At 61.7% G+C, this 17,015-nt stretch overlaps 1 protein-coding gene across 1 annotated transcript; it reads left to right on the forward strand.

The window, feature by feature from the left end:
- Positions 1-1,370: 1,370 nt before the first annotated feature.
- GNAI2 (G protein subunit alpha i2) lies at positions 1,371-16,810 on the forward strand. The gene is made up of 9 exons (XM_055805289.1): positions 1,371-1,562; positions 10,427-10,469; positions 10,650-10,791; positions 11,169-11,329; positions 13,835-13,963; positions 15,090-15,219; positions 15,439-15,592; positions 15,968-16,175; positions 16,339-16,810. Exons 1-8 carry the CDS (start codon positions 1,445-1,447, stop codon positions 16,156-16,158), a joined length of 1,068 nt encoding a protein of 355 aa, XP_055661264.1. The 5' UTR covers positions 1,371-1,444; the 3' UTR covers positions 16,159-16,175; positions 16,339-16,810.
- Positions 16,811-17,015: the final 205 nt, after the last annotated feature.

Consider the following 17,015-nt stretch of genomic DNA (forward strand, 5'->3'; position numbering starts at 1 on the left):
GGGACCGCCGGGACACAGGCGCGGGGACACGGGGACACGCACACGCGGGGGGCAGCGCTTTGCGGCCGCCAGGGGGCGCTGCGCTCCCACGCACGGTGCCGCCCGCGGGAAACTGACCAGGGCACCGGGATCCCGGGAAGCGGGACCTTGGGCAATGGGGCTCCGGGGATCCGGACCTCGGGAAGCGGGACCCCGGGGAATGGGACCTCGGGCAGCCAGACCCTGGGGAGTGGGACTCCCGGTGAGCAGGACCCTCGTGGAAGCAGGACCGCCAGGAGAGCGGGACTGCTGCGGAAGCAGGGCTAGGGGCATCCCACGCCTAGTGCCGGGGCAGCAGGTGCCCCCAGTGTCTCCCAGCACCCTCCGGAGGCAGACCCCAAGCCCCCCAGCCCTCTCCCACAGCACGGTGTGGAGTGGAGGTGAGACCCCTCCGGCCCCTCCCCAGGCGTGGGCCCATCTTCCCCCCTGCCCGCGGGCACGGGGCTTCACTCCAGCCGGCCCCAGGCCTGGGCACGGCGCCAGCTTGTTAGCAAAGCCTTATTAGCACTGCATCCCGCTCCCACGGGAACAACCCTGCCCCCTCCACACCAGGGCCACTCATGGACCCCACGCTGGGCTGCGTTTGAGGATGCTGCACCCCTTCCCCCTGACATGGTGGTTTCGAAATAAGGGCATCCCTTGCTGCCCCCCACCTTGCTTGGGGGGTGCCAGCCTGGGGGTGAGGAGGGGCTGGGGGGCCCAGGGGCTTCCTCGGCACAGGCCAGCCCCACGGGGCAGCTGGCACAGCCGTGCACCCTCCTCGGGCTGCGTGGGGTGTCCAATTCCCTGGGAGCCAGGGAGGAGGGACACACAAGGTCTGGGGGTGTCCCCTGCCCTGGGAGAGAGCTACTGGGTGCCCCACCCTGCCCGGTGCCACCTTGGGCAGTCCCTCCCAGCCCCATCCCTTGCCGCGGGCACCCTGACACCTGCCAAGGTGCTCCCTCCTCCGGCAATGTCGCATGCGGGTCCCCGAGGGCTGAGCCACAACCCTGTGACACCGTGTCGCCACAGAAGGTGGCCTTTGAGGCACAGCATCCCCTCACAGCGCTGACCCCTGGCTGCACCCACCTCTCTGCCCCCACAGGACCCCAGACCCGAAACGCAGCACCCAGGCTCCACCCACCCCCTCCTGCCCGCCCCGGGGCGCGGCGCGTCCCACTGCCCGCCCGGCCGGGAGGGGATGAGGCCCCGCCCCTCCGCCAGCGGCCGCCCCGCCCCTCCGCCCGCAGCCACCCCTCCCCTCCGCCCGGCCCCGCCCCTCCGCCCGGCCACGCCTCTCCGCCCGGCCCCGCCCTCCCGGCGACCCCGTCCTCCCGGCGGCGCGCAGTGGGCGGGGCGAGCCGGGCCGGGCCGGGCAGGGCAGAGCCGCGGGCGCGCGCAGGCAGCCGCCGCCGCCGCCGCCGCCATGGGCTGCACCGTGAGCGCTGAGGACAAGGCGGCCGCCGAGCGCTCCCGCATGATCGACAAGAACCTGCGGGAGGACGGCGAGAAGGCGGCGAGGGAGGTGAAGCTGCTGCTGCTCGGTGAGCCCCCCGGGACCGCCCCCCGGGCACCCCCCCATCCCCCCTCTGGGGCTCCCCCGCCCGGCCCTGCCGGAACCGGGCAGCCCCGCCGCCGCCCCCGCCCCGTGCTGCCCGGAGCCACCCTGGGCACCAGCCCGCGGGGTGCCGGCCCCGCCCCGGGGATCCCCGGCAGTAGGATGCTGCTCCCAGCCCAGGCCTCGGCACCACCCACCCCCCTCAGTGGGGTGCTGGCCCCATCCCGGGGATCTTCCCCCACCGGAGTGGGGTGCTGGCCCCATCCCGGGGATCCCCCTCCCCCACCGGAGTGGGGTGCTGGCCCCATCCCGGGGATCCCCCTCCCCCACCGGAGTGGGATGCTGTGCTGGCCCCATCCCGGGGATCCCCGACCACCGGAATGGGATGCTGACCCTATCACAGGGATCCCCCCCTCAGAGCGGGTTGCTGGTCCCCTAGCAAGCCTTGGGTGCCCCTCAGGAATGGGGTGCCAGCTCCACCCTGTGCTGTGGGGTGGCCCCCAGAAGTGGGGTCACGGCCCCACTCCACCCCACCTTGTGCCTCCCACCCCATTGACACCCAGCCCTGGCACATCCCTTTGGGATGCAGGTGGGAGCATCCCTGGCAAAGGCCTTGCAAGCCTGGGATGGGGCATCCTGCCTGCCTGGGACCCCCCAGCTGCCCAGCCGTGGTGGTGGGCTTCTCCATGGGCTTCCCTCACCCTGGCCCTGGGCCAGCTGGGGCAGAGGTGATGGGGCTGAGGGGCACCTGCCGCCCTGTGCCCCCCTCTGCCTGGGTGCCAGGGCAAGCCCCAGCCCCTCCACACCGCTCTGGCCTTCCCGGGCAGTGGGAGGCCAGGGGGCCGGGGCAGCAGGCTGTACCCCCAGGCTCTGCCCCACGGGTACCCGATTTTCCACTGATAACGGGCCGCTCACACTCTTCAAAGCACCCCGGCAATGCTCCCGTGGGCGTTCACAGACCTGCCCTGTGCCTGTGGGCCAGGCAGCTGCTTAGTTATTCTTATTTATTCATATTTTTTAATAACTCAGAGTTGAGCTTTTTATTCCCTTCCTGAAATTCCCAGGGAGAGCCTCGCTCCAGGTGTGAAGCGGGAGTGTGGGGGGCTCCCACGGCGCCGTGGGGCAGCAGAGCTCGGGGCAGGAGGAGAAATCCCTGCCTGCTGCACCGGCAGAAAATGTCTTTGGGCTTGTCGGCGGAGGAAGCTGCCGGCAGCAGGAAGTCACGCCGAAATCCGGCAGCCCTTTATTTGCTCAACCCCTGCCTGCCTTGAGAAATACGTAATTAACGCCTTGAAATGCCCGGTCAACCGAGCGCTTGGGCTTTTTTGGGTTGATTTTTTGTTGTATTTATGCCTTGACGTGAATACTGCTTAGTGGCAAGACCCATCCTCGGGGGGGCTGGGTGGGGGTCTGTGATGTTGGGGAGGGGTTGGCTGGTTGTGCAACCTCACTGACCTGCTTGTTTCCGGGGAGGGGAGGGCGCCGGTGGAGTGAAACCCCACGGGGTTTGCAGGCTGTTGGGGAAACACGTGGTCCCCCTTCATCGCGAGCTGCTCCTGCGCGGGGGCCTTGCTGCTGGCTTCATTCCTCTCGGACTGCTGCCCGGGGTGACATAACGGTGCCAGGGGGTGCAGCCGGCTGGGGGAGGTTGGCATCTCCTTTCTGCAGGCTCTGGGGACTGGCTGGGGTGGGCAGCATCACCCCAGTGCTGGTGCAGGGGTTGGGGGAGCCTGGCCAGCTGGCGCTGAGCTGCACTGAGGGGCGGCCAGGGGCTCGCTGGGCAGTGAGGACCACGGTGTGGGCTGGCCGGCCTCCCTTTCCCATGGCGTGCTCTGTGCCGAAGCAGAAGGAGGAGGAGGAGGAGGATGGCCGCACTCCCTTCTGACGGGGCTGGTGTTTACGAGTGGCATTTCTGATCTCGGCTGGTTTCTAAAGCCAAAAATAGAGCAAAATGGTTCGGTTTTTAATATTTTTTTTAAAATGTTTATTTTTTCCCCTAACAGCTGTTCAGGTGTAAATAGCACCAGAGCCTTGGGTCACTACTGTCCATTTCCAAGCCAAGCTGTGGCCAGAAAATCCTCCTGAGCTGGCAGGGAACAGCTGGGGAGGTGGGAATGGTGTTGGCCCCCCAGGGGCTGCTGCTTGCAGCATCCATGAGAACCCATCGAGGTGGGGATGTGGTGCTGGGAGGATGCTCCCATGTCCCTGCTGCCTGCCCTTCCTATGGCTTGTTTTTTCTCCCATGGTTGGAGGAAGCTTTGAGGAGAACTGTGGCCTCACATGAGCCCAGGCAGGTGCTTTTTGGTGAGCACCATGGCTCTTGGGCGCGCGTAGCAAGGCAGAGCTTCGCGGTCCTCCCTGGGGGCTGCAGCCCTCCAGCATCCTCCAGAAATAGGGAGGAAAAATTAGGGAGGAATAAAAATGAGGAGAAAAATAGCTTCACCCTTTGTGCCGAATCAGTCTGCGGCACAAAGAGATGCCTCTTCCGAGCACTGCGCTGCTTTTGCTGGTGACTCGTGCCGTCCCACAGCTGCAGCTTGGAGCTGCTGGTGCAGCCGGGCAGGACGTGGCGTGAGCAGAGAGCACCAGTATCGGCATGTGGCAGTGGGAGTGTAGCAGCGTGGCGACCACCAGCACCGCAGAGGGCTTGGGGCTGACTGGTGAAGCCACCTTGGCTCGGTGCTGTGCCCTGTGTGTGGCCACGAGCCCACTTCTGCCTTCCCTCTGCCGGGGCAGGCGAGCTGGAGGGGGATGGACGTGCACTGTTGGCGTGGTGGGGGCATGCAGGACCCCCCCCGATGCCACGTGGCACTGCAGGTGTGGGCGCAGCACCACTCTGCCTGCGGCACCTGTCTCTGCCTGGAGGTTTTCCTCTGCTGTTTGCTGGCTCTGGCAAATAGGTTGCGTGCTGGGTAATTTGAAGCTCCAGTCTCTGATGGGGAGAAGACCCAAATGAAGCAATCCCTGCCCCCCAAACGAAGCAATCCCCTCACTCTCTGCCACTGGAAACCAACAATCTCCCAAGGTTTTGGTGCTGGGAGAGGCCAGAAGCCGCTGTTGGCACCTGAAAGCACCTGGTGCATCTGCCCCTTGCAGCAGTGCAGCCAGCAGCTCCTGCTGCCGGCTCTTTGGCATCACCAGGGCTCAAACCTCTGAAGTCACCGACTGTTTCTGCTGGGCAGCGGTGGAAGTTGGGTTCTGCTCAGCCCGCCTCCCTGCCCATGGGAGCCAGGGTGCTCCGGGGGGTGCAGGATCAGAGGCAGGCAAGCAGTCACCTCATTCCCTGGTTCCTTATCTTCCTTTGGAAGATTAGAAAGCAAAAGGCTTTCTTGGCTACTCGGGGAGAGGTTAGAGGCTGTGAAGGTGCCTGGGGCAGGGGAAGGCGCTGGTGGGGTAATTGTGTTGATCCTCAGTGGTTTTCTATGCTGGAGGTGCAAACCCTGGGGCGAGGATGCTCCCCTCACACCCCGCCCGGGCTGGGTTGCACCAGGGTAAATCGTGCAGGCAGCTGCCTGTACAAGATCCTGCCTGGGCGAGCCGGTAGCTGGGGTGAGGACGGCAGGGGCAGGGCTTGGCAGCTTTTTTTTTTTTTTTTTGGGGGGGGGGGGGTGTGTGTGCATAAAAATAGAGGAAGGGAGGGACCAGCTGCGACTTTCGGAGCCCCGGCACTGCCCAGGGCTTGCCTGTGAGCCACCCACCGGTTTTGCTGCGCTTTGTCCTGTCTTGGGGTTTTGTTTTTGTCTTCCCTCCTGCCCCAGCCCAGGGTGATGGGAAGGGACCGGCTTTTCCCTCCGGTGGGGACACTGGTTGTGTTTCTGGCCATGGACCAGGAGGTGCCATGGTGTGGGGGGAGCGGGGAAGAGCTTGGTGCTGTTAGATCCAGGAGGACCCCACGTCCAACCCCTTGCAACTGACGGCCGGGTGTGGGATGGGTTGGGATTGGGATGGGAGGAAGGAGCCTGGCACCTGGGTGCTGGGATTGGTCACCCTGATGTCCCCACTGGTGACGTCCCAGGTGCAGGCAGCAGTCCCCTGCTCTAAGATCAGTACTTAGGCTTTGCCCAGGAGAGGGGGCAGGCTAGTATGTATATATTTTGACATATATGCATTAGAAATGTATTTTATATATTTATATGTATAGGCATCGCTTTTTTGTATGTATGTATTGCTTTTTTGTATGGAGCAATATATAAATTTATTTTTATATGTATTAAGAAGAAAAAATATATATGGCTTTACAGAAGAAGGTCTGCCGTGGGCTGAGCCCGCCCAGGGCTGTGGTGCCAGCAGGGCCAGGGCTGTGGTGTGCCCAAGTGCCATTGTTGTAGCCAGGGCTGGCCTGGCTGCTCCACAGCCTCTGGGTTTCCTGCTCTGGGCCGGAGCGCGGGTTTCCGGGCCGGAGACCGGCTGAATCACCAGAGCTGGGGGAGCTGAGTAATTCTCCATCCCCACTGGCAGAAAACCTAGGTGGGGGGAGCAAGGTGATGGCAGCATCCTGGCTGTGCCAGCGGGTGAGTCCCCACCCCATCAGGGCGAGATGGAGGGTGACAATGGCACCCAGGTGTGGGGACACGGCCCTGCCGGGGGCAGCTCTCTGGCTTGGGCTGCGCTGGAGCCGCTCCGGGTGTTTGGCGTGGGGAGCATCGTGGTGTCCCCGTGCCTAGAGTGACTGGGGGGGGTACGGTGGGTGACAGTCTTCAGGAAGCCCCTTTTCTAGGGGTGAGCCCCCAAATTGATGCTAGTGACCCCAAAAGTGTCTGCTCGCCGCTGAGCCGTGCGGGGGGCTCTTCCCCAGCCACTCTGGGAGGGGGCGAGGGCATGGAGGCAGTTAGTGCCAGCGGAGGGGGAGAGGGACCGCTACAGCCACAGCAGGGGCAGGAACAGAGCAGCAAAGTTTCAGGAATTCCTGGAAAAAGCCTGGCACAAGGGTAGTTTTGTCCAGTTTGTGAACAGCGGTGGTCATTGTTGGCACTGGGGGTGCGTTTGCTGTGCTCCCCCCAGGAAACCATCCCCAGCCCACCTCCTCCTCCCCTGGGCACTCCAAACATCCTTCCCACTGCTGATTGGTTTCTATTTTCTTTTTTTTCTTTTTTTGGGGGGGGGTCGGGGGGTTGTTGCATCTCCATCAGATGCCTTGGACAGGGGGGTCCGCGCCTCACTGGTGTCCCCCAACTTTTTGTGGTCCCGCCTGGGGACATGGCATCCCACCAGCTGCCGCTGCATGGGTTCCTCCTGGGAAGCAGCCAGCCCTGTGCCGGAACGGGACAGCCCTTGGGAAAAACGCCCTGTGTCTCTGTGGGGTTTTAAAAAAAATGAGATTATTTTTACAGCAATTTTCCATCTATTTTGGGTAGGAAGGAAAATGCCGAGGGGAATCTTTTTTATTATTATTATTTGAGTCTTTAGGTTAACGCTGCTTTTTAACACACACCTTTGACAGTCCTGTTTGATGGTGCTCACGAAGGTGCCAAGGGGGGTGGGCTCTGCAGCCGTCCCTCTGTCCTGCAGGGAAGGGGATCCAGTGTGTTTGTCCAGAAGTCAAAACCATCGGTAAATCCATGCTCAAATAATAGCTGCTGTTTGCTGGGCCGGGAAAACTTGCCGGCACAGCAGCTGGGGATGGAACTCCGGGTGCTGAGGACGGGGATGGCTCCAGACCCACTGGTGGATTGAATTCCAGCTTCTCCCCTGTAATAATGAAAATTTTCCAGCTGTGCATCGCTTCCATCCACGCCTGAATATTTGAATGCATAAACCAGGATGCTGCCGTATGGCAAGATGGAAAATCCCCTCTTGGCAGTGTGGGGTAAGGCGGACCCCAAAATCTGTGACCAGCTCCTTAAATATATGGGATTAAATATATGCTGGACAGAAATACATTGCATATACTGCATTACACATATGCTGGCCAGAAGGCATCTAAAATCATAGGCTGCAAAATATATGTTGGCTAAATAATTTTTTGCTGGTGGATTAACGGGGCGTTTTGGAGCCAGGCAGCTGCTTGCTTATTTTAAATTTTTGAAGATTATTAAAAAAAAAAAAAAAGGAGGAAATCAGCCCAAGAGAAAGCTTTCCTCCTATTTTTGACAGGCGCCGCGCTGGGAATGAGCACTGCCTGGTCCTGGCAGGCAGGAAGGGTGGGCAGGGAGCAGGCAGGTCTGGAGGAAGCCCATCCCTAGGGTCAGCTCATGGTGGGGGGCTTCTCTCCATGTCCCCTGCCGATGCCTGGCTGGGGCAGGGGGTCTGAAGGACACAAAGCCCTCCTTGTGTTGCCTGATTTGGGCAGGAGGGTGGAAGGTGGCAGCTGGCACCCTGCCTGGAGATTGTTTTGGGGTTGAATGGACGGCAGCCAGGGTTTTCCGGGGATTGGAAACCCTTCCGCTCTGCCGTGCTCACCTGGGGGGGGCAAGAAGGGTCCCCCCATGCTCGGCTGGGTGGGAGTCGCTGGTGCCAGGACACCTGCCAGCCCTCAGCAGATGCTGGGGGTGGCACGGCGAGGGAAGGCGCGCAGCTTCCCCGGCCGTTACCTGGCCCCTTCGGTGGGCAAAGGCCATTAGGTGAGAGGGATGTGGGAACAGGGGGCCAACGCTAATTGCTGCTGCGCCGGCTGCTTAAGGGGCACTGGTGGGACAGCTGGTGGGTGTTACTGATTCAGGCCTGAATGTCTGCTCACCGCAAGCACACGGGCTCCAGTGCCAGGCGAGCTCCTGGCGGCGTGTGGGGATGCTGGCTTGAAACAGGGGCGATGGCACAGCCGCCTTCCGCAGGCTGTGGGGAAAATGGGAGCCACGGGGAAAGTTTGCAAGGATAATGGCTGGCCGTGGTGGCTGCCAGCCACTGTCACCCTGCCGGTGACTGTCACCCTGCTGGGAGCAGGCAGGAGGTCCCAGCAGGGTTTTTTGCTCCAGGGCAAGGAGCAAATGTCAGGCAGAGCAGGAGGCTGGGGGATGGCTGTCCAGCACCTCAGCCTGGAGTTGCTTATAAGCAGGGTCCTGCCTTGCCCTGTGCCTCAGTTTCCCTGTCCAGGCACCCGCTGGGGAAGGGCACAGTGAATGCAGCCAGCCCTTGGCCGCCTAGCCCAGCCGTAGGGGGTGGCGTTGTCAGAAACCAGAGGTATTTCATGGAAAAAATGAAGGGATATGCTTAGTCCTTCCCCCACCCTGCTCCCAGCTCTGGGCAGGAGTTGCCAGCACTGACCACGAACACCGGCTGGGCTGCGCCGGGTGCCGCGTCAGCATCCCAAGGGCGCCGGCAGAAGCCGGAGAGCCCCTGCCGTGCCCCGCGCTCACCTCTGGGCTGGGCAAAGCTGCTCCCTCAGCACATACAGCATGGAAGCTGTGCAGTGGGGCAGTCATGGCCATAAATATAGGGTCTGCATGGCCCCAATGTCAGGGGGGCCCATGCCCTGAGCCGTGCCCGTGATAGTGCCTGCGGGGGACATGCCCATCACCTAGGTGGCACGGGCAGAAGGCATTTGCTCACTGCTGCCATGTCTCAGCTGGCACGACAGGCTCTGTTTTTCCCAGTTAATTTTAGCATAATCTCCATTTACTTTTTTGGGGGTTTTGGTTGGTGTGTTGTTTTTTTTTTGTAAGCTCCTCTGTAATCTCTCTTCCCCCTCTGTGGCCATGCCAGCACAGCCCTGCCACTGCCTGCTTGGGGCCCCCTGTAAGGGCGGCTCCATGGCTGAGGGCAGCAGTGGGGGGACCCGCCAAGAAGGCTGGGAAAGGATGCAGGTGTAGACTTGGTTTGGGGGGATCCCCTGGGATTTGCACCCAGAGGCTGGGGCCACACTGGTCCCCGGCCAAAGGGGGCTCATCCTGCTGCAGGTCCTGGGGTGAGGTGAGACAGGCGTTCATCCATCTCAGTGGCACTCCCTGCCTAGGGGGACAAGGGACATACGCCATCCCTTTCAGCTTCCCCTTTGCGCTTCCCCTTTCTTGCAGCCGGGGTGACTTTGCTCCTTCCCCGCTCCCAGGCCAGGGAGGCAGGGCTGGGCCAGGAGCTGCGTGTTGCCTGTGCAGGGATGATGTCCCCAAGGGGGAGAGGGTGGCAAGAGGGGGAGCCTTAGGTGCCCTGGCTGTCCCCTCTGAACCCCTGGCACCCCACGTTTGGATGCTGAAAAATAAACCCACCCAAAAAGCTGTTGGCTTTCCCTGCTGGCAGCCGCCTCTGCAGCTGGGCTGGGGCAGGGACCCGCAGGCTGGAGTGCGCGCTGTGTACGAAGCAACCCGGGGGTGGCTGATCCCGCTGGGAGCCGCTCGAGCCGGCTGGCAGAGGCAGCAGCTTCTTCCCGAGTTCCCTGGGGTGCTCAGCTTTGGGTGCCTGGCCCCCAGCCTGTACCTGGGGGCACGAGCATCTCCCCGTCCTGGCTGCTGCTGGCTCCAGCCACGGACACACGGTGAGGCTGGCACTCCCACTGTTCCCTGGCATACCAGGGCCTGGAGCTGGGGTGGGAAGTGATGGGTAGGGCTTAGCCCCCCATCGCAGGGGGTCCCCAAGCTCAGCTGAAGCCGGGACTGCCGGTCACCTTGGCTGCAGCATGCCAGGACTGTGGGGCAAATGTTAGTGTGTTGGTGCTGTTTTCCTGGCCCACAGAAGGTGTCATTTCTCCCTTTGGGAGCTATTGCAAGGTCCCCCAGGGCTTCCCTTTTCCTCCCCCTTTCTTGGCCCTGACATTCGCAGTGCCCACCCAAGCATCTGCTCTGGGCAGCACTGGGAGCTCTTCTCCAATGGCTGAGGCACCCACTGCCCTCCCTTCCTGGGCTGCGGGGGTCCCAGTAGGGTGGGGGTCCCCAGCTTAGGGCAGCACCTCACTGCTCACCCCCCCTTCTCGTTTCTCCCCAGGTGCCGGCGAGTCTGGGAAGAGCACCATCGTCAAACAGATGAAGTGAGTGGTCCCTGCACCATCGCTGTGGCTGGTGTCACGCAGATCTTGGCCATGGGCTCTGAAACTGGTGGTGGCTGGGCAAAGCTCCCCAGCAGTGTTGCCACAGAGCATGGGTCGGGAGCAGCACCCCAGGGTGCCCCGCCAAGGGCTGACCTTGCCTGTGTTTCTCCCCTGCCCCAGGATCATCCATGAGGATGGCTACTCAGAGGAGGAGTGCCGGCAGTACAAAGCTGTGGTCTACAGCAACACCATCCAGTCCATCATGGCCATCATCAAGGCAATGGGGAACCTACAGATTGACTTCGGAGACTCTTCCAGAGCGGTGGGTGCCCTCCTGTTCCTGCCATGCCTGGCAGGGGTGGGGGTTCTTGGGTGCAAAAGCAGATGCTCCCGAAGCTGGACCAGAATTAAGTGTGGCCCTGCACAAGCCCTGCTGCTCCCTGGCTGGCTGTGACCTGTCCCTGGCGCTGAGAATGGGAGGACCCAAAGCATAATCCATGGGTGGCTGCCCTGGCACAGCCCCTGGCGGGTGCAGGGGTGGGGAGTCCCGCTGCTTCCTTTGGGTCTTGTCCCCATCCACCGCTGGAGCTCCTGTCCTGCTGTCTGGGTGGGATGCGGTGGGGTCTGGTGAGGTCCTTTGAGGCAGAGTGAGCTTCGATAACTCCATGCAGATGCTTGAGCCCTGGTTTTTCCCTGCAGGATGACGCTCGACAGTTGTTTGCGCTCTCCTGCACCGCCGAGGAGCAGGGCATCATGCCAGAGGACTTGGCCAATGTGATCCGGAGGCTGTGGGCTGACAACGGGGTCCAGGCTTGTTTTAACCGCTCCCGAGAGTACCAGCTGAATGACTCCGCTGCCTAGTGAGTACCCCTGCCTTTCTCCCCCATCTTGGCTGGATCCGAGCCCTGCGGGACACATGGCTTTTACTGAGCAACAGAAAAAAACCCCTGGGGGCTGCTGTTCCCCATTGCCAGGCTTGGGGGCTGGTACTGCTACTTCCCGCCCAGCACTGGGGCTGAGCTGGAGCAGAACTGGGAAGGCAGATGTTTCAAAAGCTGTTTCCTCCTCTGGCAGGGTGCCGTGTCCCCTGGGTGGTGGGCACCAGGGTGTCCCCCTCCAGCCAGTGCTCTGTCCACACTGCCCTGCCCTGGGGGCTGCTCTCCCCTGGCCTCCCTGAGATGGCTCCCGTCCATGTCCACCTGAGCACAGCTGGGGGTCCTGCCCACCCTCATAGCCCTTAACGGGCCACGAAGGCAAGAAAAAGCCCCAAAGAAAGTACTGGGGACCCTTGTATCTGAACAGGATGAGTAAGATGCATGCACAAGAGGCTTCTTTTTAACTGAGTTTATATGGAAGGACTTGGCATCACACTAACGTATTAATCAGCAAACTAGTGTTTAGGTAAATTGCCTGCATCTGGTTGGGTTTATCCCTGAAGAGATTTAATAAATAAGTTAATCTGCCTAAAGTATGATTGCTGGAGAGGGTGGTGCAGCCGAAGCCTTGTTCAGCTCGCACAGCACTCTTCTGCCCTCTCTGCCCAGAGCCCTCATGATAAAGCAGTGCTGAGGGGAGCTCGTGATGAGCCAGGAAAATCCCGCCAGGGCTGGCCGTGCCAGGGATTGAGCATCCTTGGGACTTGGTGCCGTCCTGGGGGCTGCTCGGTGTCCCCCCGTGCCAGCCCAGCTGTCCCCTTCTGCTTGACGTGAGTGGGTCCCTTTTCTGCACTGAGGCCACGGGGTGGAAAAGGTTGCAGGAAAGCTCATGGCAAGCACTAACCCCGGAGAAGCTCCTGCTGGTGCTTTCCTCCGGTGCCTGCAGCTTTTGTTTCCTCCTGCCTGGCACCCGCCTGCCCCCCTGGCCCCTGTTCTGCTCAGCCCCATTGCTCCCCAGCTGGTGCTGGCATTTCCCTGGTGGTGCCGCGCTGTGCCGTGGGTGCTGGTTTGGAGCCACGGGAGACCCAGCAGGTGCCTGGCAGCTCGCATGCACAGTTCGAGCAAATGTATCTGCAAAGTGTCTGCAAATTGAGTATTACTGTAAGTGCGTTCATGGAGCATTTGGCACATTGCGGGGGTTGGATAAGCATTAATTAGGAGCCCCCTCGAGCTGCTGCTCCAGCCTTTTTCCAGCCCCACGGAGATGCCGGTGTGGTGGTTGATATGCCATCCATCCCCGCGGGGGTGGTGCTCTGCCTTCGGTGCTGCTGGCACAGGGCACCCTGGGGATGAGGAGCCCCGTGATGCACCTGGCAGGCAGCCCACCCGCACTCCAGCCCTCTGCAGCAGCCCCCCGCCTCCTCCTCCGCAGCCCCTTGGGGTGCCAGGAGCTCGGGGTGGCTGGGCGGGCGCTCGCCATCTCCCCAGGGCTGGGTGCGAGCTCCGAGCGCTGCGCACAGCCCTGCTGCCGTGTTTCCTGTTTTTTTGTCAGCCGGAGGCCGTGTGTGTTTCCGGCTGTTTTTGAGCCTCAGTGGCAGCGTCATGCCGGCCTCCCCGCCATCGTACCCTGGCAGGGTCCCGGGGAACCTACGCCTCCGGCTTTGCCACGCCAGAGGGTTTCCCGGGAGCTGGCGAGCGGCTGTGCTGCTGTCAGAGCCAGGGATCCCTGTGGCCTTACGAGTTGTAATCTGGCTTTCACCAGATTACAGGGCTGCAAATGTCTTAATTAACACAAGCCTAATTTGCTTAAAGGAGCCTGTTTATAGTAACCCAATTAAAGCAATGTGAGCTGGAGAAATCAAAACCCCAGCAAGCCTCGGCCGGTCCCAGTGGGTGCTGCAGCTGGGGATCGAGCCACTGCCGCCGGCAGCTGGGATCTGGCAGGGCTGGGACAGGCAGCAGGGAAGACAGTGCCACCCCGGGGGGCTGGGCGCAGACGGCAGCCTCCTGGCCACGCTGCTCCCCATCTCTCCGGCTGCCTGCCTCCTGCTTCCTCCCAGGACGCTGGCCCTTTGTGTTTTTTGACTATAAATGGCACGGTGCCATCGATTGTTTCCGCCGGCACTGCAGTCGGTTGCCATAGTAGTGAATACTTTCCTCTTGCCGTTTCCCCCCTGCGCACAGCCAGGGGAATGGGGGGAGCCCCCCAGCCTGGGCTGCATCCCCTGTTCAGCCCCCCAGTGCTGACACACTGCCCCCCGCCAAGCCCTCGTTCCTGTGTGTCCCCTCGCCACCCCAGCAGCTGGCTGTCCTGCCCTGCCCGTGGCTGGCAGGGCTGCGGGGTGACTCTGGGGTGCAGGTGCCCAGCCAGAATGGATGATGACGGGATGTGGGCAGGGGACCCTGGGGTGATGTGGGGATGCCCCATGGGATTTGGGTGAGTCGTACCCCATGGTTCAGCTTCCACAGCGCCTTTTGCTCCTTCCCCAGCTATCTGAATGACCTGGAGAGGATAGCCCGTGCTGACTACATCCCCACCCAGCAGGACGTGCTACGCACTAGGGTGAAGACCACCGGCATCGTAGAGACCCACTTCACTTTCAAGGACCTGCACTTCAAGTATGTCCGACCCTTCCCCTTTTGCCTTTTCCAAGGAAAAAAAAACCTTTTTCTCCCAATGCTGGGTTGGGTTCTGCTTGAACGCTGCATGCACTGAGCCCTCTTGGGTTTGCTCATGGCGGGAGCCGCTGCCTGAGAGAGAGCGGAAACCACCGAAATAGCTGGAGCAGCCTCAAAAACGCCTCACAGGGCTCAGCCCAGGGGCGGATCCAGCCCTGGTGAGGAGGAGAAGGGGGAAGGCATCCTCCGGGTGTGGTGACGCTGCTTCCGCAGCGGGAAGGGTGCAGGGCGGGAGCTGGGAGTCTTGGGGTCAGGCACCAGTGCTGCTGCTGGCACCCCGGGGCTGCTTTTCACTGCAAACCCACGGGAAATCATAAGGGCAATGATTTCAGAGGCAAAAACCTGGCATTGCACACATCCCTGGGGATTTAGTCACTTGGCAACGGAGCTGCTGGCAGAAGGATCTGCTGGGGTCCTCTCCGAGTGCGGGGGCGCTGGCAGGGACCCCTGTGCCACCCTGGTGGGATGGAGGCGCTTCGTCACACATTGCTAGGGCAGTGCTTTGGGGGTGTCATTGTGGCAGAGGGGATGGTCCAGGGGGATCCAGCATGTTCTGGTGGGGACACAGCAGTGAGGCAGCCTCCCTGCCAGCTGGGTGGTTGACAGCAGCCATGGCGCTGCTGCCAGCCCTTCTCCATGGTGGCAGGGCATCCTCTGCTGCTGGCAGCAGGAGCGGCATGTTGGTGCACTGGGATCATCCCCTGAGCCCTCGTGCTGCCCGTGATCCCACTGAGCCCACAGCCACTTGTCCAAGCACCGTGGCTCCCCCTGGGCCAAGGTGTCCATCAAAACCCCGCAATGCCCGATCCAGAGCGGGTCTCCAGGAGCATCTACTGCTCCAGGGAGCATTGCACTGACACCCCATGGAGGGGCAGCCTGAGCCTGCCCTGTCGCTGGGATGCACAGTGGGTGCCGGGGCAGATCCATGGCACCAGCAGAATCCCTGGGGCAGAGGCATCATGCTCTGCCTGCCCGGTGCCACTCCTGCTCCAGGCAGCTGGGGAAACTGAGGCTGGATGGGGGGTGGGGCCAGGAGCTGCTGCCTATTGCCCTGCCACTGCTGCAGGATGTTCGACGTGGGTGGCCAGCGCTCGGAGCGGAAGAAGTGGATCCACTGCTTCGAGGGGGTGACGGCCATAATTTTCTGCGTGGCCCTGAGTGCCTATGATCTGGTGCTGGCTGAAGACGAGGAGATGGTGAGTCAAGGGGGATGGAGACGGCACCATAAGCCATTCCCTCCCTGGGGGGCTGGGGGAGCACACCCTCCTCTGGTGGCCACCAGTGCCCTGGCCAGCATGGCCCAAGCCTTGCAGGGCTGTCAGCATCCCCTGCCTAGACAGGCAGGAGCTGGGCAGCAGTGGGGTGGGTGCTGCCTGGGGGTCCCTGCCTGGCTCAGCTGCCACCTCTCCTGTCAGAACCGGATGCACGAGAGCATGAAGCTGTTTGACAGCATCTGCAACAACAAGTGGTTCACGGACACATCCATCATCCTCTTCCTCAACAAGAAAGACCTCTTTGAGGAGAAGATCGTGCACAGCCCCCTCACCATTTGCTTCCCCGAGTACACAGGTACTGCTGGGACCCGTGGTAGGCCCCCATGCCCCTGGCAGGAGGAGTGGGCAGCACCTTGCCTGGGCAGCGTGGCAGGAGATGCTGAGGATGGAGATGGTGGCTCTCCTGTGCCCAGGCAGCCATGTGTTGGGGCAGCAAGTGGGGTATGGTGGTGTTTGGGTGCCCCAGGGGATGGGGGAAGATGAGGGGTGACAAGGGGCAGCAGCCCTGGGGTGTTTAGCTGAGGCTTGCTGTGCCTGGGGAGCATCAATTTGGCATCGGGGCGGTGGCTGCAGTGGCGTGGGGAGCCAAGCTGAGTGCAAGCCCCTTTGGCGGGGGGGTGCCAGTGTCCCTGGGCGACTGTGGGGCACCCCCATGTCTCCTCCTCCCCAGGGGCTAACAAGTATGATGAGGCAGCTGGCTACATCCAGAGCAAGTTTGAGGACCTGAACAAGCGGAAGGACACCAAGGAGATCTACACTCACTTCACCTGTGCCACCGACACCAAGAACGTGCAGTTTGTCTTTGATGCCGTTACTGACGTCATCATCAAAAACAACCTGAAGGACTGCGGGCTCTTCTGAGGGCTGGCGCTGCCCAGGTGGGTGGTGGTCCTGCTGGTGGCCCCCCAAATGGGGTGTCACAGAGCATCCCCTGGGGCTGGGACGGGCGCTGCCTGGGGTCCTGCTGTGGCACAGGCTGGTGGTAGGTGCCCGTGTCCCCTGTCCCCAGACCCCACCTGCTCACCACCTGCTCTCTCCTAGGACCCCCGGCCCTGCCGGCAAAAGAAGGACCACATCGCCCTCCCCACCTCCTGCTTCTCTTTGGATTCATCCCTCCGCCCCCACCCCATAAAGAGACTTTTTGGGTGCCAGTGCAGTGGCAGGGCCCATGTCCCCCCTGCCACCCATGCTTGCCCCCCGCCATCCTTCTTCTCCTCACCGGTGTCACCCTTCCTGGGGAAAACAAGGTTTTCATCTTGGTTTTTAACCCCTGAACCGCTCCAGCCCCCCTTGTCATTCGCTCCCGAGCCCTAGCGCTCTCACTGTTTACATTGCAAGTGTTGCTGGCTGTGGGGGGACACGGGGGGTCCCCTCGGGGATGCCCACCCAGCCAAAAAACACGACTGATGACATTCCTTTTAGTAGACCAGAGAAGAAAGAAAGAAAAAGGAAGAAAAAAAAAAAAAACCACCACAAACTCAAAACCATGCAAAAAACCACACCACACCGGCTGGGGCAAGGTTGCTTTTTAAAGAAACCTTTTTACCAAACTATTTAAAAGCGTCAAGTGCTACGTGGTGGCGGCGTCCTCCATGGCCAGCCCACCCCCCAAATGTGTGCCTTGGGGGGGGGGGGTGTCTGCGCCCCACCCCGCCTCGCTGCCCTCCGCTTTGCTGTCCAGAGGGATGGGCAGCCCCTGGCGGGCAGGGGGATGCTGC

Source organism: Falco peregrinus, chromosome 5, assembly GCF_023634155.1.
Source record: "Falco peregrinus isolate bFalPer1 chromosome 5, bFalPer1.pri, whole genome shotgun sequence".
NCBI lineage: Eukaryota > Metazoa > Chordata > Aves > Falconiformes > Falconidae > Falco > Falco peregrinus.